Source organism: Balaenoptera ricei, chromosome 8 (genome assembly GCF_028023285.1).
Source record: "Balaenoptera ricei isolate mBalRic1 chromosome 8, mBalRic1.hap2, whole genome shotgun sequence".
Classification (NCBI taxonomy): Eukaryota; Metazoa; Chordata; class Mammalia; order Artiodactyla; family Balaenopteridae; genus Balaenoptera; species Balaenoptera ricei.
The window spans coordinates 51,240,144-51,261,493 of record NC_082646.1 but is presented as its reverse complement, the minus strand read 5'-3'; the positions used below and the strand labels follow the sequence as shown (position 1 = coordinate 51,261,493).

Sequence of the window (21,350 nt, the reverse complement as noted above, 5' to 3'; positions counted from 1 at the left end):
AGCAGCAATAGTAAAAACATTAGTACAGTATATTTCCTGATGTCCACACAAGATAAAAATTAGAAACTCCATTGTTCTTAGGCATGTTCCTGCTAAATAAAAATATCTAAACGAAGCTTAAAAGAGTACTATTTTTCTAGTATTAGCTTATTAAAGGTTTTGAGGGTTTGATATGTGTGTGTTTTAATTTTGTTTTGTTACTTGTAGGAGGACTGCTATTATTAACCCTGAACAACTGTCTATTTTTCTGTTCTGTAACAAATATGTTTGGGGCCCTATTTTTGTAATTTCTGGAGTAGGTGAGGAAAGTGGGAGAAGCAGAGGATGGGCTTACTCTGCTGTACCATAACATATATCTGCACTAATACCCTATTTTGATGAGTCAACACAAACATTTTACAATGAGAAATACTGATACAAAGAGAAGCCATCCTGCACCGGGCGTTAATTTTTCATGGACTCCAGATACCTACGCACAGAAATCGTAAGACCAGCAGTCAAAGAAATGCAAACTGCACAAGAGAGGAAGATAATAAGACGGCAAGTTTTGTCTTTTGTTCAAAAACAAAAGTGACAATTTCATTCCATTTTACCATAAATCTGCAAACGTTCATTCAGATCCAGGCTGTTGCAATTATCCAGGTCGCTTCAGATATGGTTCTTTCTTTCCCCTTTAGGTTGAACATCTCTATAGATTAAGTGTCACCTTTATTCCTTTACTAATAGAAATTCCATTAATAGCCTTGCTCATATTCTTTGGAAGGAAATAGACTAAAAACTGGGGTATTACGAGACAGAAGTGCAAAGTGAGGCTAAGAGGAATGAAATAGAAAAAGGCATCTGGCATGATTGAGGATGATGAGTCAAGTAATATTTAGAATCCAGAAAGGACAAAACACACTTGGAACACCATGAACTAGGACTGAAACTCATCACTGAACAAATCCTATTTAGAGCTGACCTAAGCTTATGATGGTTCAAATTTGACATCCAGGGGCTGGAGGCAGGGTCTGTGGAAGGGATGGTTGAGCTGAGGAGACAGGTTTCAAGGATGTGTTTGAGACAAGAAGGATTATTTCCTCATTATCATCTCACTGCTGCCTAAGTTCTTACATTTTAAGTATCAATCAGCCCATACAGATTTGTTTAGCAAACATCATATTTAAGGCACTGTACTTGGGACTGCAGAATCTAGGAAGAGGAAACACATGGTTTTGCTCTGCAAAGAGCTTACAGTGTCCTGTGGAAACAAGAGAAATCCCCCGAATGCTTCTAATACAAAGCAGAGAAACATCACAAGAGAAATAGGGCAAAGTACCACGGTGGGTGTGAAGGAGAAAGGCAGGTGGGATTAGGGTCAGAAGGCCTGGTTTCTCTCCTGGTCTTAGCATCTATATGATTTTAAACAAGGTACTGATCCTCTAAAATGGAGACAATAATATTGGGGCCATTTCATATTGGTATTGCGATGATTAAAGGAGAAAGTATAGACTAAAGCTGGGTGGAAGTAGGTTTCCTACTCTTATTTTTCTTCAAGGAGTGTTAATCAGGGTTGAAATAATGAGGGAGAAGGCATATCATTTGGTTACATAGTATGAGGCAAGTCTCACCGAAGGGGATGTGAGTTAAGTCTTGAAGGATGGAACTTCACCTTGAAGCTTAATGTACTCTGTCGATTTGCTCACCTTTTCTCCAGCTGTTGTTCTGCCCTTTCGTGTAGGGATGGATCCTGTCCCTGGACCACTAGCCACTAACCAGTCCCTGTTGTAACTAAGGTTCTCTGGTTGCAGGGAACAGAAAGCCACTTGAACTAGCTTAGGCAAAATGTGAACATATCTGGTTAAAAGGAGAAGAAGCTCAGCAGTTAGGCACTTGATAGATAGGAACTAAGAACTGGGAGTTCTGAGGGACCCAGGAAGCCACAGCCCAGCCTCTCCCAACCTCTCACTATTTCTGGCAGACTCATCTCTCTCATTACCCTTCTTTGGGACCCCTTGGTTTCTTATTTTCTTTTCTCTTTCTACATTTGTTTCATTCTTTCATATTTGTGCACAAGCTTTTTCTGCTTCTCCACATGTATTTCCTCAGTTCCAGGCATAGACAGGTGTTAACCTGTGGGCCAGGCCATATGTAGTGGAGGTAATAAAGCTAGGTCTGAAAGTCATCTCTTTGTCCACTGGAGATTTTCTTCTAAGGCTCCATAAGTATTCAGTTCTTCCTTTCTGATTGACCTACAGGATCTTTACCTTAAATAAATGACCCAACTCTCATCCTTGTTGTTCCCGACATTCCTTCTGAATGCTCAAAGAGGAAGATCAGGACTTGAGGCAAGTTGATAAATATCCCTCACTCCATACTGTTCTTTCATGCCCAAGTGCCTTTGCACCTACTGTTGCAGCCTCACTCTCCTCCTTCATCTGATAAACCACTATTTTAAAACCATCCAAAGACTTCTCTCCTCTTTTCAGTCTTCCTTGGTCATCTTTCCTCTCCATTCCAAGCAGATGGGTCACTCCCACCTTGCTGCGTTTACTGTGGTTTGTATATCCCTTGATTACTGCTTTTAGCATGCTGTGCTGCAGTTGTTTTGGTTTCAGTGGTTTTCTCCTTATTCTAGTGAACCTATTAAGAAAATGGGCTCTGGAGCCAGATAACTAGTTTCAAGGCCTGGCCTTTCCATTTATTAGCTATGTGATCATGAGGGAGTTACTTAACCTCTGTAAACTTTGTAAAATGGAAATGATAGTGCCCACATCAGAGAGTTGTTGACAGAACTGAGTGAAATAATATGTGAAGGGTTTAGAACAGTACGTGACACACAATAGGTGCTCAATAAATACCAGCACTTATATACTAAAGTACCAAGTCCAGCATGTGTCAGACAGGATGTGCTGTTTGCTAAAGAAATTAACATGTGTTTTAAGACTACAAAATATTTGGGAAAGAATGATTTATTTGTTTTGCTGGTAGTGGCTTTGCAAAATATCTACAGTTGCTATACTATTCTGATAATAGATATATATCTGTGTATGTATATGTGCAATATTAAATTACAATTGTGAGAAATGCTATGAACAACTTTCACAGGATAGGATTCAAGTGTGCAGTACAGATGTATATGTAACTATTCATTTAATGTTTGTCTCATCCATTTGAATGTAAATGCCCTCAGGGTAGGGTTTGAACTTGTGCTATTTATTGCTATATGCCTAGGCATATTACACAGTTTCTGATACATAAAAGGTATCTGATAAATATTGGTTAACTGAATGATCAGTTGGAAAACGAACCATGAGTACACAATTAGTAAGTACCTTTACTATTCCTTTCTACTGGGAATGCCCTCTTCCACCATCATAACTACATATCAAAATTCTATTTGATCTTCACAACTCAGCTGAGATACCCTTCCACGAAGCCTGGCACCCCTTTTCTTAATTCTTATGGTAATTCATGGGTACTTAAGGGACCCAACACTTTTTATCTGGTGTTAGAGTGATTTGTGTGTCCATTTGAAAATTCCCAGTGGGCAGAATTCCATGTAAGTATCTTCAGGGATTCTCCTGATTTATTCATTTTAGTATTTGAACCAATGCTTGGCAAGCTGCATGACCCTCATATTAGACCAAATCCAAACATGATGACTACCAGAGTAGGGAAAATCAACTTTGTTCATGGCAACAAAAGACAGTAAGGTACCATTTGGGCAAGGGGTAATGCAGTCTCTATTCCAAAGTGATGGTGTCACAAAGAAGTTGAAGTGCACCTTCAGGTCCTTATCCTGTGCCTAGGACCATGCCTAGAACATAGTAGGGGCTCAATAAAATCTGAGTGAAGTGAATGAACTAATAAGTAAATAGAAACACAGGCAAGTCTCTATGAAAATAACTACTAAATATGGGACAGTTTTTCATAAGCATATCTGCTCATTTGAGTGATAAAAGAGCAAAGCCTTTGAGTTGCTGATATACAAAGATACTGACTATCTAGAAGGATGCTCTTACAGCTCCAGTGATGGAACTAATTTATAGGACTTCATGAGAGAGCTTTTTCTTAGTCATTCATTCAATAAATATTTAGGTTACATTGGCTGGAACTTATGCTAAAGATGTGGGAAATTCTGCATTGCTGTTTTATACTCAAGGCTCTTGGGTCAAGTAGACGAACCTGCTTGAGAATCCAGATTTGATCTCCACCTCATCATTACAGGGCATGATCTGTTGTGTGAAATCAAATACTGAAACTTCGAGAGTCTATAGTTTGTCTTCCTTCTTTCTACAGACTGTTTTGGGCAGTACACTATCCAGGTAACAGCTGCTTTAAGTTTCCCCTCTCCAATGTATATTTTAGGCTGTATGTGGAGGTTGTCTGGGGAAGACTGTATTATAGCTTGAGATTTTATGTCAGGTTTATTATTAGTACACGGAACTGCACTGACTGAAAAACCACTTGTGATCTATGGCTTATTGCGCACATGAGAGATGGTCCAGACCATCTAGGTGGTTCTGTATTCTAACGATGTGTTAGTAATCCACACTCACAGGAGATGCACAGACGGCTTGTGAAGTTTTCAGGTCAGCGTTTCTAAGATCAGCTACATCAATGTATGTCTATACTTCCTACATACTATTCATTTCCAAGTACTTTATTTTAAAAGATAACCAGGTCTATTCTAAAGGAGGCAACTGATTGAGTCAATATAGTTTTTCATTTCCTTAACATGCTTAATGCATCATTGTAAAGATATGTATTTTAAGGATTTATTTGGATATCCCAAATAATGAAGGGTATCATTAGCCAAGAATGCCACATATTCATGTACGTATATGTGTGTGTGTGTGTATGAAGTACATATCACTGGGCTTAAAACGTACATAGAATATGGAATAAATGAAGCCCTTTTCCTGAGATCTAAATTATATATTCTAACAATGAAATAAATTGAGGCTCAATTTAAGCAGAATTATTCTCAACTGATAGTAATATTTTAATAATGTCTATGTTTTCTAAAAGCAGTCCTTGTAAAATTATGATGACATAATGATACATTTAATGCAAGACTTGGAAGAAATTTGAGAAGAGTTGAGAGCCTGGCAAGTTCCTAATACCTGCTGAAAAAAGATTTAGAGCAGTCAAAATGAAGCAAACCTGAATAAAACTTGAATACGTCTATGTGAATGCCTGCAGTATGGGGAAACAGACACGAGAATAGAAGAGTAGCCCATGGACTATGAGAATTGAATCCAAGGCTATTTTTTTCCCATAAAGGTCTATCTCCTGCACTAACACATTACCACTCCCACCATCACCCCATGGCAATGCTTTAGTCAAGGTTTATTGTTATGTCCAGATGTATCTGAATAGAAACAATTTTATGAGGTCAGTATAGACAAAGCTGGTGATGAAAACTGCCATGTAGTAACTAGAAATGCTGGAACTGGAGACTCTAGTTAGTTGATTTCATTCATTCCTCTCATGTTCACCAGGCACTCTTTGCTTTGCCAAGCACTGTGTTAGACCCTAGGAATAGATGCTGCCTATATTCAAAGAGTTTGAGACAGGAAAACAAGGAAACAAACAAATATCAGTTCCTTTCTCCAACTTACTTTCCTTTTCTCCTTAGCTCCAAGAAGTTACAATATAATTAGAGAGACAGAAAAGAAAATACTTACAATAAAATATGTTGGGTGATAAATCAGAGGTGCATGCAAGGAACCGAGATAGAAGAAAATAACTCTGCCTAGCCAGAGAAAGCTCTATGAAGGAGGAGACGCGTGAGCTTCACAAGGGGTATCATAATCTTCTTGATAAAATGAAGGAGGAAGAGTTTAATAAAGATAGGAGAAGCAAACTATACACAGCAGATTCCAGTTCAGAGTAGAATAATTATAACTTAATCTGATTTAGAAAGCTTCCCACCATTAGTGTTTTAAATCCTTGCAAAAATTATATGTTTTATGTCTTTACCAATTAAGATCAACTTACAGAGATCCAATTAGAGAATAGTATTCAATGAGAAGAACTTTAAACATAGTACAGTCTTTGAAACAGGTGATTCCCAAGTTACAGAGAAAAATATGGCATCTGACTTGAGTCACTTGAAAATAACTTGAATTTCAAAGAAGATTGAATCCAACTATTTCTATGTCAGAAATAATGTTTTTCTTAAGGAATTCCAAATAATTTTTTGCAGGTCTTAATTTTTAAGAGTGTTCTCTTATTTCTAACAGATTATCTCAATCCTTCAAAATAGATCTATTTAAAGAATCAAATATTTTTATATTCTTCTTCCAAGTCCCATTTATCCCACCTCAGCCTATCAAATGTAGCCAGCCTGGTTCTTCTAGTTGGATAACTATAAGCACAAATATTATATCTGCAATGGAAAACACAATGGCACTGACTCAATTAATTCACCTTATATATCTATGCACTTTTTTTTTTTTTTTTTTTACAAATTTCTAAGCCATTTTTACAAATCTCTAAGTAGTACATTACTACTAAAGGAATAATCACACTTTTCAAGAGAGGTTTTATGGTAGATTTTACTTGAATAAGCAAAGAATCAAAATGTAAGAACTAACTTTTGGCTTCCTGATCTATGTATCAAACCCACTGCAAAAGATATTCAAGCCATTCTAAGTACTTTGGGGGAACCAACCAGGAAATACCCACTGTAAGCTGTTTCAAATATTAATATGAAGAATATCAATCTTGTGCCCTTTCTTTAGTACATGTTACTATTAGAACCTACAATCTTCAGTGGGATAAGTTTGCTTGGACCACTGTTTACTCTTTCTCACTGATCAATATTTGACCATATTAATAATTCAGATTTCACACAGAGCAAAAAGAGACATGTTTATCCCTACAGAGAACTACAGAGAAGATACCACATCTTTAAATACATAGAATACATGCCATTTATCTATAGCTGTAAAGGAAAAAATAGGAGAAAAATAAAAGAATCCCTAGGAAAATAAAAGGAAATTTTCCTTACCGGTATAAATGCATGTTGCATAGCTTGTTCACATTGTTTTAAGGAAGCAATAGTATCCCACAGAAGCTGATAATTTTCAGCCCGGGAAGCACTTTGCCGTTGCATGGCGAAAGCTAGTAACACTCAAACTGAGCTCAAAGAACCCAGTTGAAGGAGGAAAAAAAAACCCTGCAGATCTGTTACATAAACTTCTTAATTAGATCTGCTACACAAACTGCTATCTTAAGACTTAAAAAAAAATGTTAATCAGAACATTTCTTTTGGGGGATAACTGGGCATGACTTGAACAGAGACAGATGTTTTCATTGGGAAGGATTTTCGTTCCCACACTTGTGAAAAGCAATCCCATCAGTGTTCCCCTGTCTTTACATGGGTCTGGCGAAACTGCACATACCATAAGTGTGTGGGGGGAAAGAAGTAGGAGGGAGAGAGATGTAAAAAAATATTTCCACCAGAAGATTTGGGTGGCAGGCCATGGAGGTAGAATTTGAGCAGCTTGTGAAAAGTAGAATTGAAGGGAGTGGGTTACATATGCACATATATGTACATAGGCAGGTGTGTACACTTGTCTGCTCTGTGTGAAACACATGCCTTCTCACAGTGTCATTTAATACGTCCAACTCTCCTCTCAGTTTAGTTATGATCTAGATGTGATATGTTTTCCATCTACAGAGTATTACTGTCTTTATTAACTACAGAGTTATTTATCTGGGATTATTTCTAAAGACTAGCCAGAAAGTTCGTGAGCATAAAATGCAGTCAATTATTTATCTTAAAATTTAAGAGTAATTAGAAGGTCTTTCTGTTGTCTTATATAGTAGGTAAGAGTCATATTTATTTCTTCTAGGTAGAATTTACATAAATAATGCCTGGATAATTGAACCTTCACATATTCTTGGGAACTGAGAGTGGGCTACACATAATTGGAACGTGTTAATCCCAGAGAAATTGCTTGCACACTTTAACAAAAAAGGTATAAGCACTAAACAAAATCTGAACAACAGAATATAGCAACATCTTCTGAGTGTTCCTTAACTTAAGCCTACAAGGCAAGGGTCCACTAACCTCCCCCCTCCCCCCTGCCCCACAGACTCTGTGGGATCGTTGAGGCAGGCGGTAATGCACCTTGTAAGGTACCGAGCACTTTGAAGTTCCAAAGGAATCTATGCTCTCAGGGCTAGTTACGCAGCCAACAATGGGGATATTTATTCAAGTATTTCTAGAGGTAAGGGGTAAACTGAGGGCAACACACAGCATAATGAATAAATTGTGCTTTTAATTGACCTAGAAAATCCAAGGAGTGTAAAACAAGGTACAAACTGTAGGAAACAGTGTGATAACAAAAATGAAGGATTTTTGCTGTATTATTTTTAGAAGAGCTTCATGATTTGGGTTACCTAGTTTTTCTGCATTTGTACCCTGGTGATGGTGGATTAGTTCATACTAATGACCTGGTGGCGTGAAAGTCTCAAAGGCAAAGTTTTCCCCTTATCTCAATTACTTTTCAATTTGGAATTGAAGGAATTGCAAGTAGAATTGATCTTACAAAATTTCTACCTGGGCTAATTTGTAAGGAGATTGTTTTTCCTTAATATTTCATGAGTACACACCATAAGGTTATTGCCATTAGACAGTTTATTTTTCAATATCAATTCAACCAACCTTCTCTTTTTCTCATTCATGGTGTTCTGTTCAACTCACACCCACAGACCCTCCTCTGCCTTCATTCCTGCCCTTATACTCTTCCATCTGCCCCAACCACATGCTTCTTCCTCATGCACTGTCAACCAGCCAGCCCACAACTCCCAGAAAATACTCCTTCACTAGATGTTCTGTATTTCTTATCAAACAACAGGAAAATAAAAGTTGTTTTCTAAGTTATCCTCCAAAATTCTAATCTATTCTTTCTGAATTCCTTGAGCAAATGTTCATCATTATTCCAGACCCCAACCTCTAGGTCTTCTGTAATGCCTTCGACTACTTCTATCTCTTGTTCATCAGATCGCTTCTGCTTTTCATTTAAGCAGCATCTTTTAAAAGATCCTTCTTTCCTTACTCTTTGATAAAAGGATAGAGAATCCACAGTCTCTGCATGTAGAACCTCTACATTAAAAATGCCCTTGGAGTCATGCATTCATTCATTTATTTATTGATCCAACAAGCATATCAAGCATCTCCCATGTGCTATACTTTTTCATTGTATTACGGGCAAATGGATATCAGATGTTGATTTTGTCTTTAAGGAACTTAGAGTTTAATTGAAGGGATGATACATGGGCACAAATAACAAAAAGACAAGTTAAAAAAGGATAAGTGCCATAAAAGAGGTAGTATAAACTATTCACAAAACAATGAAAAAGAAAAATTACATTAACTGGGAAAATTAGGGCAGCTTCCAGAAGATTTAGCACTTAGCTAGAGCTTGAAGTTAGGGTAAAATTTGGACATGCAGAGATAGATAGGGGACATTCCTGAGTAAGAAAAGGTAGAACAAAGGCACAGAGTGAGAAAGATCATTACTAGTGTTTTGGAAAGAACATGACACCAAGAAAGCTTAATACTCAGGATTGTTACTGGAGCCAAGTAACAATTATTAAAGAAAATTATTATTCTTGAATAAAAAGTCAGTAGCTTCCTATTCCTAATGCTAATCAATTTTAGCTTTAACTAATTCTTAGAGCATCAGTGTGCATAAATTCAGGGAAACTAAACCTCATGAGATAGTAAATTTCATATATTTATTCCTCACTCTTTAAAATAGGAACATTGATATACTTTTAGAGGCTTTAGGTGGCTCAGTCATTTAGGTCATATTGCTTAATTAATTATTTAGTTTTTATTAGGTACATATAGCGTGTTTTGCACTCATGCCCCATCACTTTTATAAGTTCTAAAGTCTATTACCTTTGGTATTCAAATGGAGTCCACCATGAGTCTTACCTGATCTAATATTTGACATATTTCAATTTTGCTCAGTTTAACAAACATTTATTGAGCTCTACTATGTGCTAAGCACTGTGCTAGAAACACAGAGTACAAAGATAAATATTATATAATTTCAATTCTCTGCTTCTTTTCAAGAACCACTCAGTGCGCATTTGCCTCTGCCCGCAAAGTAGAATGTTGTACATATTTTTTTTCCTGCTAGCACAATGTCTGATATGTAATGGCTACCATTTTTCTGTTAAACCCTTAGTCACTAGGCCATATGTCCATCATATCTAAATATACTGCCATGCTCTAAATTAGATTACAGGCCTCAGAATGTCTAAAAGTACTTTTTATATGGTTAGTACTATTGCCATGCTCAAAAGGTCTACATTTGAATGCTTTCTGCTGGTGACTGGTTTAAATATAACTTCACGAAATAAAAATGGAGTAACAGGGCTTAGATTTACATTCCTATCTGAAAAAAAAAAAAAAAGAACTGAACAAAATATATGAAACAATGAGTTTCAAAAATGGACATCAGAGAACAAAAAGTAGTGAACTCTAAGAGACAGGAAACAAGATAAGTCTTATGATTGCCCCATTTACAACCTTGAATGTCTAGGCTACATTGCAGGAGAGTGGATCCAGTTGAAACCCAGTGGACTTGCAGAATTGAGGATATAAAATTGGTTTTCCGGAGAAACCAAAGCAACAAGGAGAAATAGAGAAATTCATAATTATAGTTGGTGATTTTATTATCCTACTCTGAATAATTGATAGAATACGCAGGCAAAATCTATAAGCATATAGAAAACCTTTACAAAAACATCCATCAATTTAGGCTAATATACCTCTAATAAACATTTCACCCTACAACAGCATTCTTTTCAAGTGCTCACGAACATTTACCAAGGTAGAACATATTCTGACCCATAAGTCAAATTTTAATAAATTTAAAAAGATTCAGATCAAAGAAAACATATTCTCTGATCATAGTAAAATTAAGTTACAAATCAACAATATAACAATTTCTGAAAATTCCCAAAATATTTTACAACTAAATGACACACTTTTAAATAACCCATTGGTCAAAGAAGAAATCAAAAGTAAGTTAGGACGCATTTTGAACTGAATGAAATAAAACCACTACATAGCAACATTTGTTAGGTGTCTTTAAAGCAGTAGTTAAGGGAACATGCATATCACTAAACACATATATTTGAAAAGAAAGAAGGTCTCAAATTAATGATCTCAGCTTGTACCTTATTAAAATAAAAAAAATATAGCAAATTAAAATCAAACAAAGCAGAAAAGTTAAAAGATTAGAAGGGAAAATAGAGAAAATAAATAAAACTAACAGCTAGTTTTTTTGAGAATATCAATAAAATTGATAACCCTCTAGCAAGACTAGCGAGGAAAGAGAGAAGAAATAAATTATCAAAATCAGAAATGAGAGGTTGCGTCACTACGGATTCTACAGCCATTAAAGGGCTAATAAAGAAATCTTAAAAACAATTTTATGCCAATAAATTTGACACCTTATATGGAACAGACAAATTCCTTGAGAGATATAAACTACCAAAGGTCACTCAAGAAAAATAAGTACCCTAAATAGCCATACCATATATCTATTAAAGATATGGAATTTTTAATTAAAAACCTAACCACCAGGAAACTCCAGGCCCAGATGGCTTCTGATGAATTTTATTTAAGGAAAAAAAAAAAAAAATTCTATACAAATTCTTTCAGAGAGCTGAAAAGGAAAAAATACTTTACAACTTGTTTTTTGAGGACAGCATTACCCTGGTACCAAACCAGATGAAGATATTACAAGAAAAGCAAATATTCATATGCCCTCATTAGTATATATGAAAAAAGTTCTAAACAAATTTTAGCAAATTGAATCCACCAATATATAAAGGGGGTAATGCATCATAATCACGTAGGTTTAACCTCTGAAAACGACTTAATATAATTCATCATATTACAAACATTTAAAGAAAATAACCAACCAACCAACCAACCATATGGTCAATAGGCACAGAAAAAACATTTTGTAAAATCCAGTATCAATTCCTGGATAAGAAAAAAAAAATCTCAGGACAAGATAAGGATGTCCCTTTTCACCACTTCCGTTCAGCATTGTCTAGAAGGTTCTAGACAGTTAACAAGTCAAGAAAAAGACATAAATATTGGAAAGGAAAAAATAAAAGTATCTTTCTTTATATTTGACATAACTGTCTATGTAGAAAATCTCATAGGATCTAAAGTAAACTTTAGAATTTATAAATGAGTTCAGCAAGGCTACAGAATACAAGGTCAGTATACAAGGACCAACTGTATTTCTCCTTACTAGCAATAAATAAATGGAAGGTGAAACAAAGATAATACTATTTACCATAGGGTAAAAAATATAAAATACTTAGGGATAAATTTATAAAACATTTGTAAGCCATGTGCACTGCAAACCACAAACCTTTCCTCAGTGAAATTAAAGACATATAAATGGAGAGATATGAAGTTCTTGGGTAATAAGACTCACTATTTTTAAGATGTCATACACTGAAAATTAATTTATAGGTTCAGTGCAATGCATACCCAGTCAAAACCCCAACAAGGTTATTTGTTTGCTTATTTGTTTGTTTTAGAGAAACTGACAAGCCAATTCTAAAATCGTATGGAAATTCAAAGAATTTAGAGTAGCCAAAACAACTTTGAAAAGGAAAAATAAAATTGGAGAAAAAAATACTACCTGTTTTCTAGACTTATTATAAAGCTAAGGTAATCAAAACAGTGTGGCACTGGTGTAAAGATAAATAAATAGGTCAATGGAACAGAATAGAGACTCCAGGAATCAACCCACACATCGATAGCCAACTGATTTTCAACAAAGGTGCAAGGGCAGTTCAATAAAGAAAAGGTAATCTTTTCAACAAATGATGTTGAAACAATTAGATATCCATATGCAAAATAACAAACTTTGATGTATACCTCTTACTACATATAAACTCAAAATAGATTATAGACCTACATGTAAAGCCTACATAAAACTTCTAGAAGAAAACATAGAAAATCTTTGTGATCTAAAGGTTAGATACAACACCAAAAGCACAACCATAAGAGAAAAAAATTGAAAAATTGGACATCAACAAATGGGAAATTTTGTTTCTTGAAATACTGTTAAGAGAATGAAAAGACAAGTCATAGAATGAAAGCAAAACTTATAAACTATGTATTTCACATAGGAGTTGTTTCTAAAGTATATAAAGAACTCTCAAAACTCAGTAATAAAACAATCCAATTAAAAATGAGCAAAACATTTTAACAGACACCATCAATGAAGATATATATGTATCAAACAAGCATGTGAAAGAGTATCAACATTGTGATTTATTAGAGAAATAAAAATTAAAATACTCACACTAATTATTAGAATGAATGATATTAAAAAAGACTGACCATATCAAGAGTTGGTAAAGATGTGGAAGACTGGACTTCTCATACACTGCCGGTAGGAATATAAATGCTACTTTCCCTTTGGAAACAGTTCAGTGGGTTCTTGAAAAGTTAAACATGCACCTACCATGATTTAACCATTCTACTCCTAGATATTTATCCAAGAGAAATGAAAGTATATGTTTATTCGAAGACTTATATGCAAATATTTATAGCAGCTTTATTTGTAATAGCAAAAAACTGGAAACCACAGGTGAGTGGATAAGTGAATTGTGATATATCCAAACAATGGAATACTATACAGCACTAAAAAGGAATGACCTACTGATACACATAACACATGGATGAATCTAAAAATAATTATGCTGAATGAAAGAAGAGAAATAATATACAAATATATTTGGTCCATATAATAATATGGACCAAATAATAATATGGTCCCATTTATATAAAATTATAGAAAATGCAGGCTAACCTATAGGGATAGAAAGGAGAAACTGGGAATGGGGAGGTACAGTGGGCAGGGGGAGGGAGTTGGATGAAGAGATTACAAAGAGGCATGAAGAAACTTTTGAGGGTGAAGGATATGTTATGTTCATTATCGTGAATGGATGGTTTCATATGTCAAAACATCAATTTGTACATCTTAAATATGTGCAGTTCATGGAATATCAATAGACTTCACTGAAGCCATTTTTTTTAATTTCCTTAAAAAGTTCCTAGAGAAACCATCAGAAAGTCTCAATCTCCTGGACTTTAGCCAAAGTGACAATTTCTGTTATCATTTAATGTTATAATCTTGTAGTTCGATCCATCTGCCTGAGATGGAGAGGGGGTTAGAAAGCACTGACCTTCCCACAGGAAGGGAAGCAAAGAATATAAAAAAGTTTAACCAGAGGAAAGGGCTGAGATTTCATATCCAGGGGCCTTACTCTTAGTTATGATTCTTGCCCTAATTAGCAGTAAGATCTTGGTTCAGTCATTTTGCCTTGACAAGCTTCAATTACTCATCTACAAAATACAGAAGTTAGACTCAACCATCTCTCAAGTGTCCTTCAGAGCTATAATTCAGCGACCTATGGATAGATTTTAATCCTCAATAATCCCATTTTTCTCTCAACTAAGCATTTACAACTATGGCCTTAAATTTAGCAAAAATATCCCATGTAATTTTGAATTGTACATTATCGTGCATGCTGATAATCTCTCTAGTAAGACAGTAAACTCTTGAGGTTAGGCTCCTCCATCTTAAAATTTCTGGTTTCCTCATAATATTTCACGTTCAGAGTCTACATCATTGTAATAGTGACATTGTAATTGGTATTAAAATTATAAAGATAGAAATCTACCATTGTACTTCTTAAAAAACTACTTTCCCATGCAGCACCCATCTTATGCCCATGAAAGTATTATTCTCAATTTACAGATAAATAGGTCCACAGAGGCCAATGTAACTTGCTTCACCATGTACCAGCCATGTGACCTTGGACAAGTTCCTTAGTTTCTCCTGTGTTCCTGTTGCTCATCTATACAATAGAGATTATAACAGTACTTATCTCATAGGACTGTTGAGGATTAAATGAGTTAATATTTGTAAAACTTTAGAGCGGAGCCTAGCATACAGTTATCACTGTTATTCTTTGTGAAATTAACTTTATTTTAACTTATTTAATAAGTAAGAATTAAATAGTAAGTAAGTAATAAAGAAAGAAGACCTAAGATAAATTCATATTTTTTGGCTCTTTGTTCAACACACATTTGACCAGTGATCAGTAAATACTTAGGTACTTGCAGATTCACCTTTCCTGACAACCACACCCCAGTCTAAATGTGTATCCTCCTAATGTTCTTTCTCCCTGAAGCCTGTTTCTTTCCTTCATGGTTCCTATCTTAATTTGGAATATATTGATTTATTTACTTTTAACCTCTAGTCTCCCCAACTAAACTGTAGGGTCAAAAAAGAGAAGCCAGTGTACAGTCAGCGGCAGCACAGAGCCTGGAACATCACAGACTCTTTCAGGGTTCACTTGATATCATTTTTATTAATAGGGCCTTAAATAGATAAAAGCATATTAAAACTTCAAAAACATATGTTAGTATATTTACCCAAATCTTCTGTATTTCCAAAGATCTCTGGTGAGTTTGGCCATGGCTCTTATCGAAAGCGCATATCTGACCCATTTTCTCCTATTTAAGAAGAGTGACACTTCTTTTTTTGATGGGGTAAGACTCACACGACTTTACCAAAATAAAAGAGAGCATGAACTTTTACTGTATGCAGTAGTGTTCTACAGGGCATGATATGACCAGTGGGATACCAAACTTCATACAATAGAGAAGTGTGCTATATATTTGATCAATCAGTCAGTATATTTCATATGTGCTTAAGAGATGCAAGTCATTGTGGTAAAGTGCTATTCCATACACTCTGCAGTCTTTGGAATCATAAGCCCAGTTCTATAAGGGAGAGAAAGCAGGGGATCCCAGAGAAGCTGACTGAAGCAGGCAGGACAACAGGTCTTCTTTGAACGTAGTTCTACCGAATGCTAGGCCACAGCATGTAAACCTCAGGCCAGAGGTAAACCTCAGGCTAGGGCCAACCCGAGATAGAACTACGGGGCAGATCAAATCAGTCTTCCTCATCTCTGCCCACTTCAAGAGACCCCAGCCCTTCTCCTCTGGACTCTCCTGACAGAAGGAAAGCTACACAAACTCATTTACAGGACAGTATTAAGAATTTACTGTCTAACCAACAAGGACCTACTGTATAGCACAGGGAATTCTGCTCAATATTATGTAACAACATAAATAGGAAAAGGATTTGAAAAAGAATAGATACATGTGTATGTATAACTGAGTTACTTTGCTGTACACCTGAAACTAACACAACATTGTTTTTCATCTACACTCCAATATAAAATAAAAGGTTAAAAAAAAGGAAAGAATTTTCTGTCTCCCCTCCACCCACTTGCTTTCTTGACTCCTTCTGAGAGCAAGGTCAATCTTATTCATCTTTTTACCCCGGGCCCTAGCACATTACCTAGCATATAACGAAGGAGAGCAAAGGTTTGTTAAATAAATGGATGGATGTTAAAAGCATTGTACTTGATGTTTATAATAACAGGAATTCCTTATATTTGTAAAGCATGTTTCGAAAGACAAAGCACTTTCACAGCTAGGAATTCTCTTTCCTTTTACTTTTTACCCTCTCTCTTTCTACTCATTTAAATATTAGTATGCCAGTGGATACCTCATTTATATTCTTGGCCCAGATTTCTTTCCTGAATTGGATATCCTGCTGCCTGCTGGTCATCTCCACTCAAATATCTCACAGACATCTCAGACTGAACGCCTTCAAACTCTGAGCTCTTATCCTCCTTCCTCCCCCTCAAATCTGCTTCTCTTTCATTTCCTCATCCGGTAAATCCCAGCTTCTTTCACTCAGTCGCTCAAGACAGATGCACGGGAACCCACAATATCCACTTCATCGTGACCCTCCTGGCCCTGCATGGCCTCACCCCTTGGTCTTTCACCAATGTCATCTTGTGCTACCTCCCCCCACTCTTTTCCCCAGCTCCACAGTCCTGCTCCTAGTACTTAGGCTATGATGAAGTGCATTCTCATGTCAGTGCTAGTTACCCTGCCTCAAATTTTCTCCCACCTCTTCTCCAGAATTATCTCCCACTTATCCTTCAAATCTCAGTTCTACTGTGCATTGTAGGAGGCTTAGCAGTATTCCGGTCCTATACCCACTAGATGCCAGTAGCCCTCCCCTCCCCCAGTTGTGACAACCAAATAGGTCTCCAAACATTGCCAAATGTCCCCTGGGGGTTCAAAATCATACCCAGTTAAGAACGTCTGCCCTAGACCTTGATCAGGATATACCATCATAGATTTTCATAGAACCTAGTTTATAAATCTTTTCTGTGACTTCTAGATTATTGTTGGACTACCCTATTATGGATAGAGAAGAGCTCTTCTGTTTATCATTTTATACCTGTACGTACAGTGTCCAGCAATGAGATAGGTGTTTAATGAATGTATGTTGAATAAATGAATGAATTTGATTATTGCAAAAACCTTATGGTGGATGTATAGCCAGAATTAACACAGCCACTTTAAATTGAGGTAAAAGATACACTGAACGGTTAAATGACAGGCATGCAAATCACACTATCAATAAATGGCTGATACGGGACTTGAACTTAGGTTTTACCACTCTCAGTTCTTATCAGCATAGATCAGTTTACTACCATTACCATTTTTTAACCTTCTCAGATTACTTAACCTCTCTCCCTTCCAAGTTCTCCACTGCATTTTGTCCTTGCAGTATGTGCAGTAGTAATATAGACCTAGCACTGTCTCAAAGGCTGAAATGCTCAAGGTCTCACAGTAGCTTCCAGTGATGCCTCACTATGATGCTTTTAAAAAATCATGGCATATTAAATAGAAGAGGGAGGTGGTTAGGGCTTCTCGTGTTGTAATAGGAATGCAAGAGGGGAAAAAAAATCAATAACTCTCTGGAATGAATTTGCTTTTATGGTACTTTTAGCCTTGTGGTTCACTCTAGTAAACAGCCTAGAGAAAAATAATCACATGACAGGTTAAGGTACTCTGATCATAATGAAGGCATTGCGGAATTAACTAGAACGCGAAAGAACTTGTAAGTACACCTGATTGAAATCTCTTATTTCCATGTTGCTTAAGCATACCCAAGCAGAAAAATCTCAATTGGAAATAGAAAGTCTTTTAAATTGCACTTTCAACATGCCTAATACACTTCTATTTTCCAAGGTTTTGAAAAGCAGGATTTATACAGCACAGTTACTCAATTTTTTTTCCAAACTTTTTTAATAGCCTAAGTGCTTTGATAGCCAATATGGAAGTAGCTAAGGGAGGGCAGGGTACACTGTTGAGAGGTATACCTGACACAGAGGTGTCCTTCAGCCATGCAGAGGAACTGTGTTGGTGGGCTTTGTGGTGGTAGAATCTCCTTACTGGCAGCAAAGAGCTTCTCCTCTGCAAGCAATGCCTATTCTTTCCCATCTCATCGAAGAGGCAGAGAGGATAGTTAAGAGTATAAGATCTGGAGTCAGATTTCCTGGGCTAGAATCCTAGTTAGACTGCTTTTTAACTAACTGCATGACCTTGATCAGGTTACTCTACATGCTGGACCTCGGTTTTCTCTTCTGTAAAATGGGTTTGAGAATGGTATTTATGCCATGTGGTTGTTGTGAAGATTAAATGAGTCGGCTTATGTGACTAACATAAAATAAGCACCCAATAAATAATCATTAGCTATTAACTTTCTTTACCTAAACATATTTTTATTTCTGTATAATGCTAAGCTCTGTCCATATGTCAGATATTTATCATTTCACTAGTTCATAAGCACTTCAAGAACCTGATCTCCATTACATTTTCTTCATCATATAAGTATTTCATTTGATTCTTAAAACAATCCCATGAGGCTGGGATGGTTGTGTCCATTTTACAGACAGGAAACTGAGACCCAGACTGATGTACCTTTGATTATGCAATTAGATAGTGGCAGGGCCAGGACTAAAGCATTGGTCTTCTTAGGAATGTTCTTTTGCTCTGTTAACACCAAAGAATTTTTTTTACAGATTCACTTCTTGTCTCAACTCTTTTAAGATATCCAAATGGCCCTAAAGTAAAGCTCCCTGGAAGTTTGCCCTCTCATTTCCTTCCTCTAATCGATACATCTCCACTGGGTAGCAACATGTCTGTTTGCATAAGTGTCTCTCTGTCTCAGCCTCTCTCTCCTTCCCTACCTCTCCCACTCCTCCCATCTCTTTTTTCTCTTTTCTTTCTCCCTTATCTCCACCTCTCTCCTGTCTTCCCCCTCATCTTTCTCTCCTGCTCCCTGTCCCACACACATGCACACACACACACACACACACACACACACACACACACACACACACTCAGAAATATCTTATTGGTCTATTTCACATGGAAGGAGAGGGTAGTATTAATAATGACTTTGAGGTTTCCAACTTATGTGATGAGACAACTGGGGTCAGGTGAGAGCCAATAAGGGCTAAGCCTGGATTACTAGGGCAGGTAAGGGGCAAGGATTAGATGAAAAAGCAAAGGAATAGAGTTTGGATTAAAAAAAATAGTATGAAGAGGGAGACAGTCTTTGATTCTAGTAAAGCTTACAGGCAGGGAACAACAGCAATTAATAAAAAATCTTGCTGGGGGACAATAAATGGGTCTGTGTCTGCTGCATTAATTATTTACTGAGTAAATTTGGGAAAATTAGTTAACCTTGCCAAGCCTCAGTTTCCCCCCTTGTAAATTGGGAATAATAATAATGAACAATAATGTTATCAATCTCCTGGGATTATTGTGAGGATTGAATGAATTACTTATACTTAACACTTCTTAGAATAAGTAATAATAAATAAATGTTGGGTGTCATCAACATTATTATCATTATCATTAATATCATGAATGCTATCAAGAAGGAGAAAGTACAGAAGGCTTCCAGGGTAAGAATGATAAATATCTGTTTGATACTTTAGGCAATAAAAATCTATAAGGAGAGAATATTTTTTATTGAAAGAATATTTATAGCTATTTGTCAAGAGACTAGAGAGGTAAGTACTGCAGATGCAGGGAGTTCAGGTAGGATTTATTTACAAGAACCAGGTGATTTTGGGCTAGAACAAGAGATAAATCTAAGTCTCAGAGTCATGAAAAGCATTTATTCTCAGCGCTCATGAGGTTCAGGCCTATTCATCCCAAAATGAAGTTGTATATGGAATGTTAATACATCAATGGCAAAACCCCCAATTAAATGAACTAAATCATTTGAAATTATACTGTGAAGTCAAGACAGTAACAGGTAAACTATTCCAAAGTTGAAAGTCCAGCACCATCATCACAAATAATGGGTTTCACCAAAATAAGCCTTGCAAATTTGATTTCACTGAACTATGTTGATGTGATCAAAGGTCAGTTAGCATAGGGATTGCAAACATTTCGAGTGGGGTGAAGCTTTTGTGATATTCAGTTTTACAAGCACTGAGACTTAAATATTACTCCTGTGCAGAAATACAATGTTTTGTTGTCTTCAGGATTCTTTTTAAATCAGCAGTCTTTCCCCATAAAAAAGTCAAAAAGCAAGGCCCTTAATCATGTCGTATGCTTTTTGATGTCCTTTTACTCAGCAATAATTTCATTTAAAAAACATTTCAATGAACATTAATTGAGCAGAAACTGTCAACTTTCCTTTCATAATGAAAGGAAAACTGCTGTGATGAAGAGTTTCTAATCATTATATCTAATTAAAAAGTTAATCCTTAGGTTTCTCATTTTTAAGTCCTTTCAAATGGAACAAAAGAATTGCTCTTTCAAAAATAGGAGACAAAAGCACAGCCATTAGGTAACACTACTTCTATGGTAAAGTCACAGAACTGGAATTAAAGAATACTGGCCCAAGCTATTGTGATGGAATTAGGAAAATTACAAGAATCAACCAAACCGTGGCCTTTATTGACCTATGTTTCTTAATACAGAAAAATCCCATATTGTACCATCAGTGGGGGATTGAAAAAGAAACTGTGATTTAAGTCTTCTGTACAATGGAGAGAGGAAAATGGGCTCTGCCTCCCTGCTCATGGGGAATGTGATGTGACTCACTATCTTAATATGAATAAAAGTAATCTTTCGAGGTCCAGAGCTAGGAGCAAATTATCATTCTAAATAAGTGAGCCTTTACTCTAAGGTCCAGATTCACAAGCAATCTTTTACTATCACCCTCCAACTTTCCGGAGCCCAGTGGAGAAGCAAGGAGAGAATCCTAGATAATTATGGGAGATGATGCATCCACACATGACTGTCTCACTTGCATGATGAGTAAGAGGATGGGAATGGTTCGGAAAGCCTAAATGCAAACTGCAGGATTATGAGCAGATTGCATTAACCATTTCTA

At 36.2% G+C, this 21,350-nt stretch overlaps 1 protein-coding gene across 11 annotated transcripts in view; it reads right to left on the bottom strand.

Annotated features, from left to right (window-relative positions):
- Positions 1-21,350, bottom strand: part of DLG2 (discs large MAGUK scaffold protein 2) — a 2,071,189-nt gene that overhangs the window by 775,079 nt on the left and 1,274,760 nt on the right. For 4 of the 11 annotated variants that reach the window (XM_059930678.1, XM_059930681.1, XM_059930682.1 and 1 more), the window contains exon 1: positions 7,001-7,105. The exons of the other annotated variants lie outside the window; for them this stretch is intronic. In XM_059930678.1, coding sequence (XP_059786661.1) covers positions 7,001-7,105 — 105 coding nt within the window. Of the gene's footprint in view, positions 1-7,000; positions 7,106-21,350 lie in introns of those variants that run through there. 11 annotated transcript variants of the gene reach the window in all.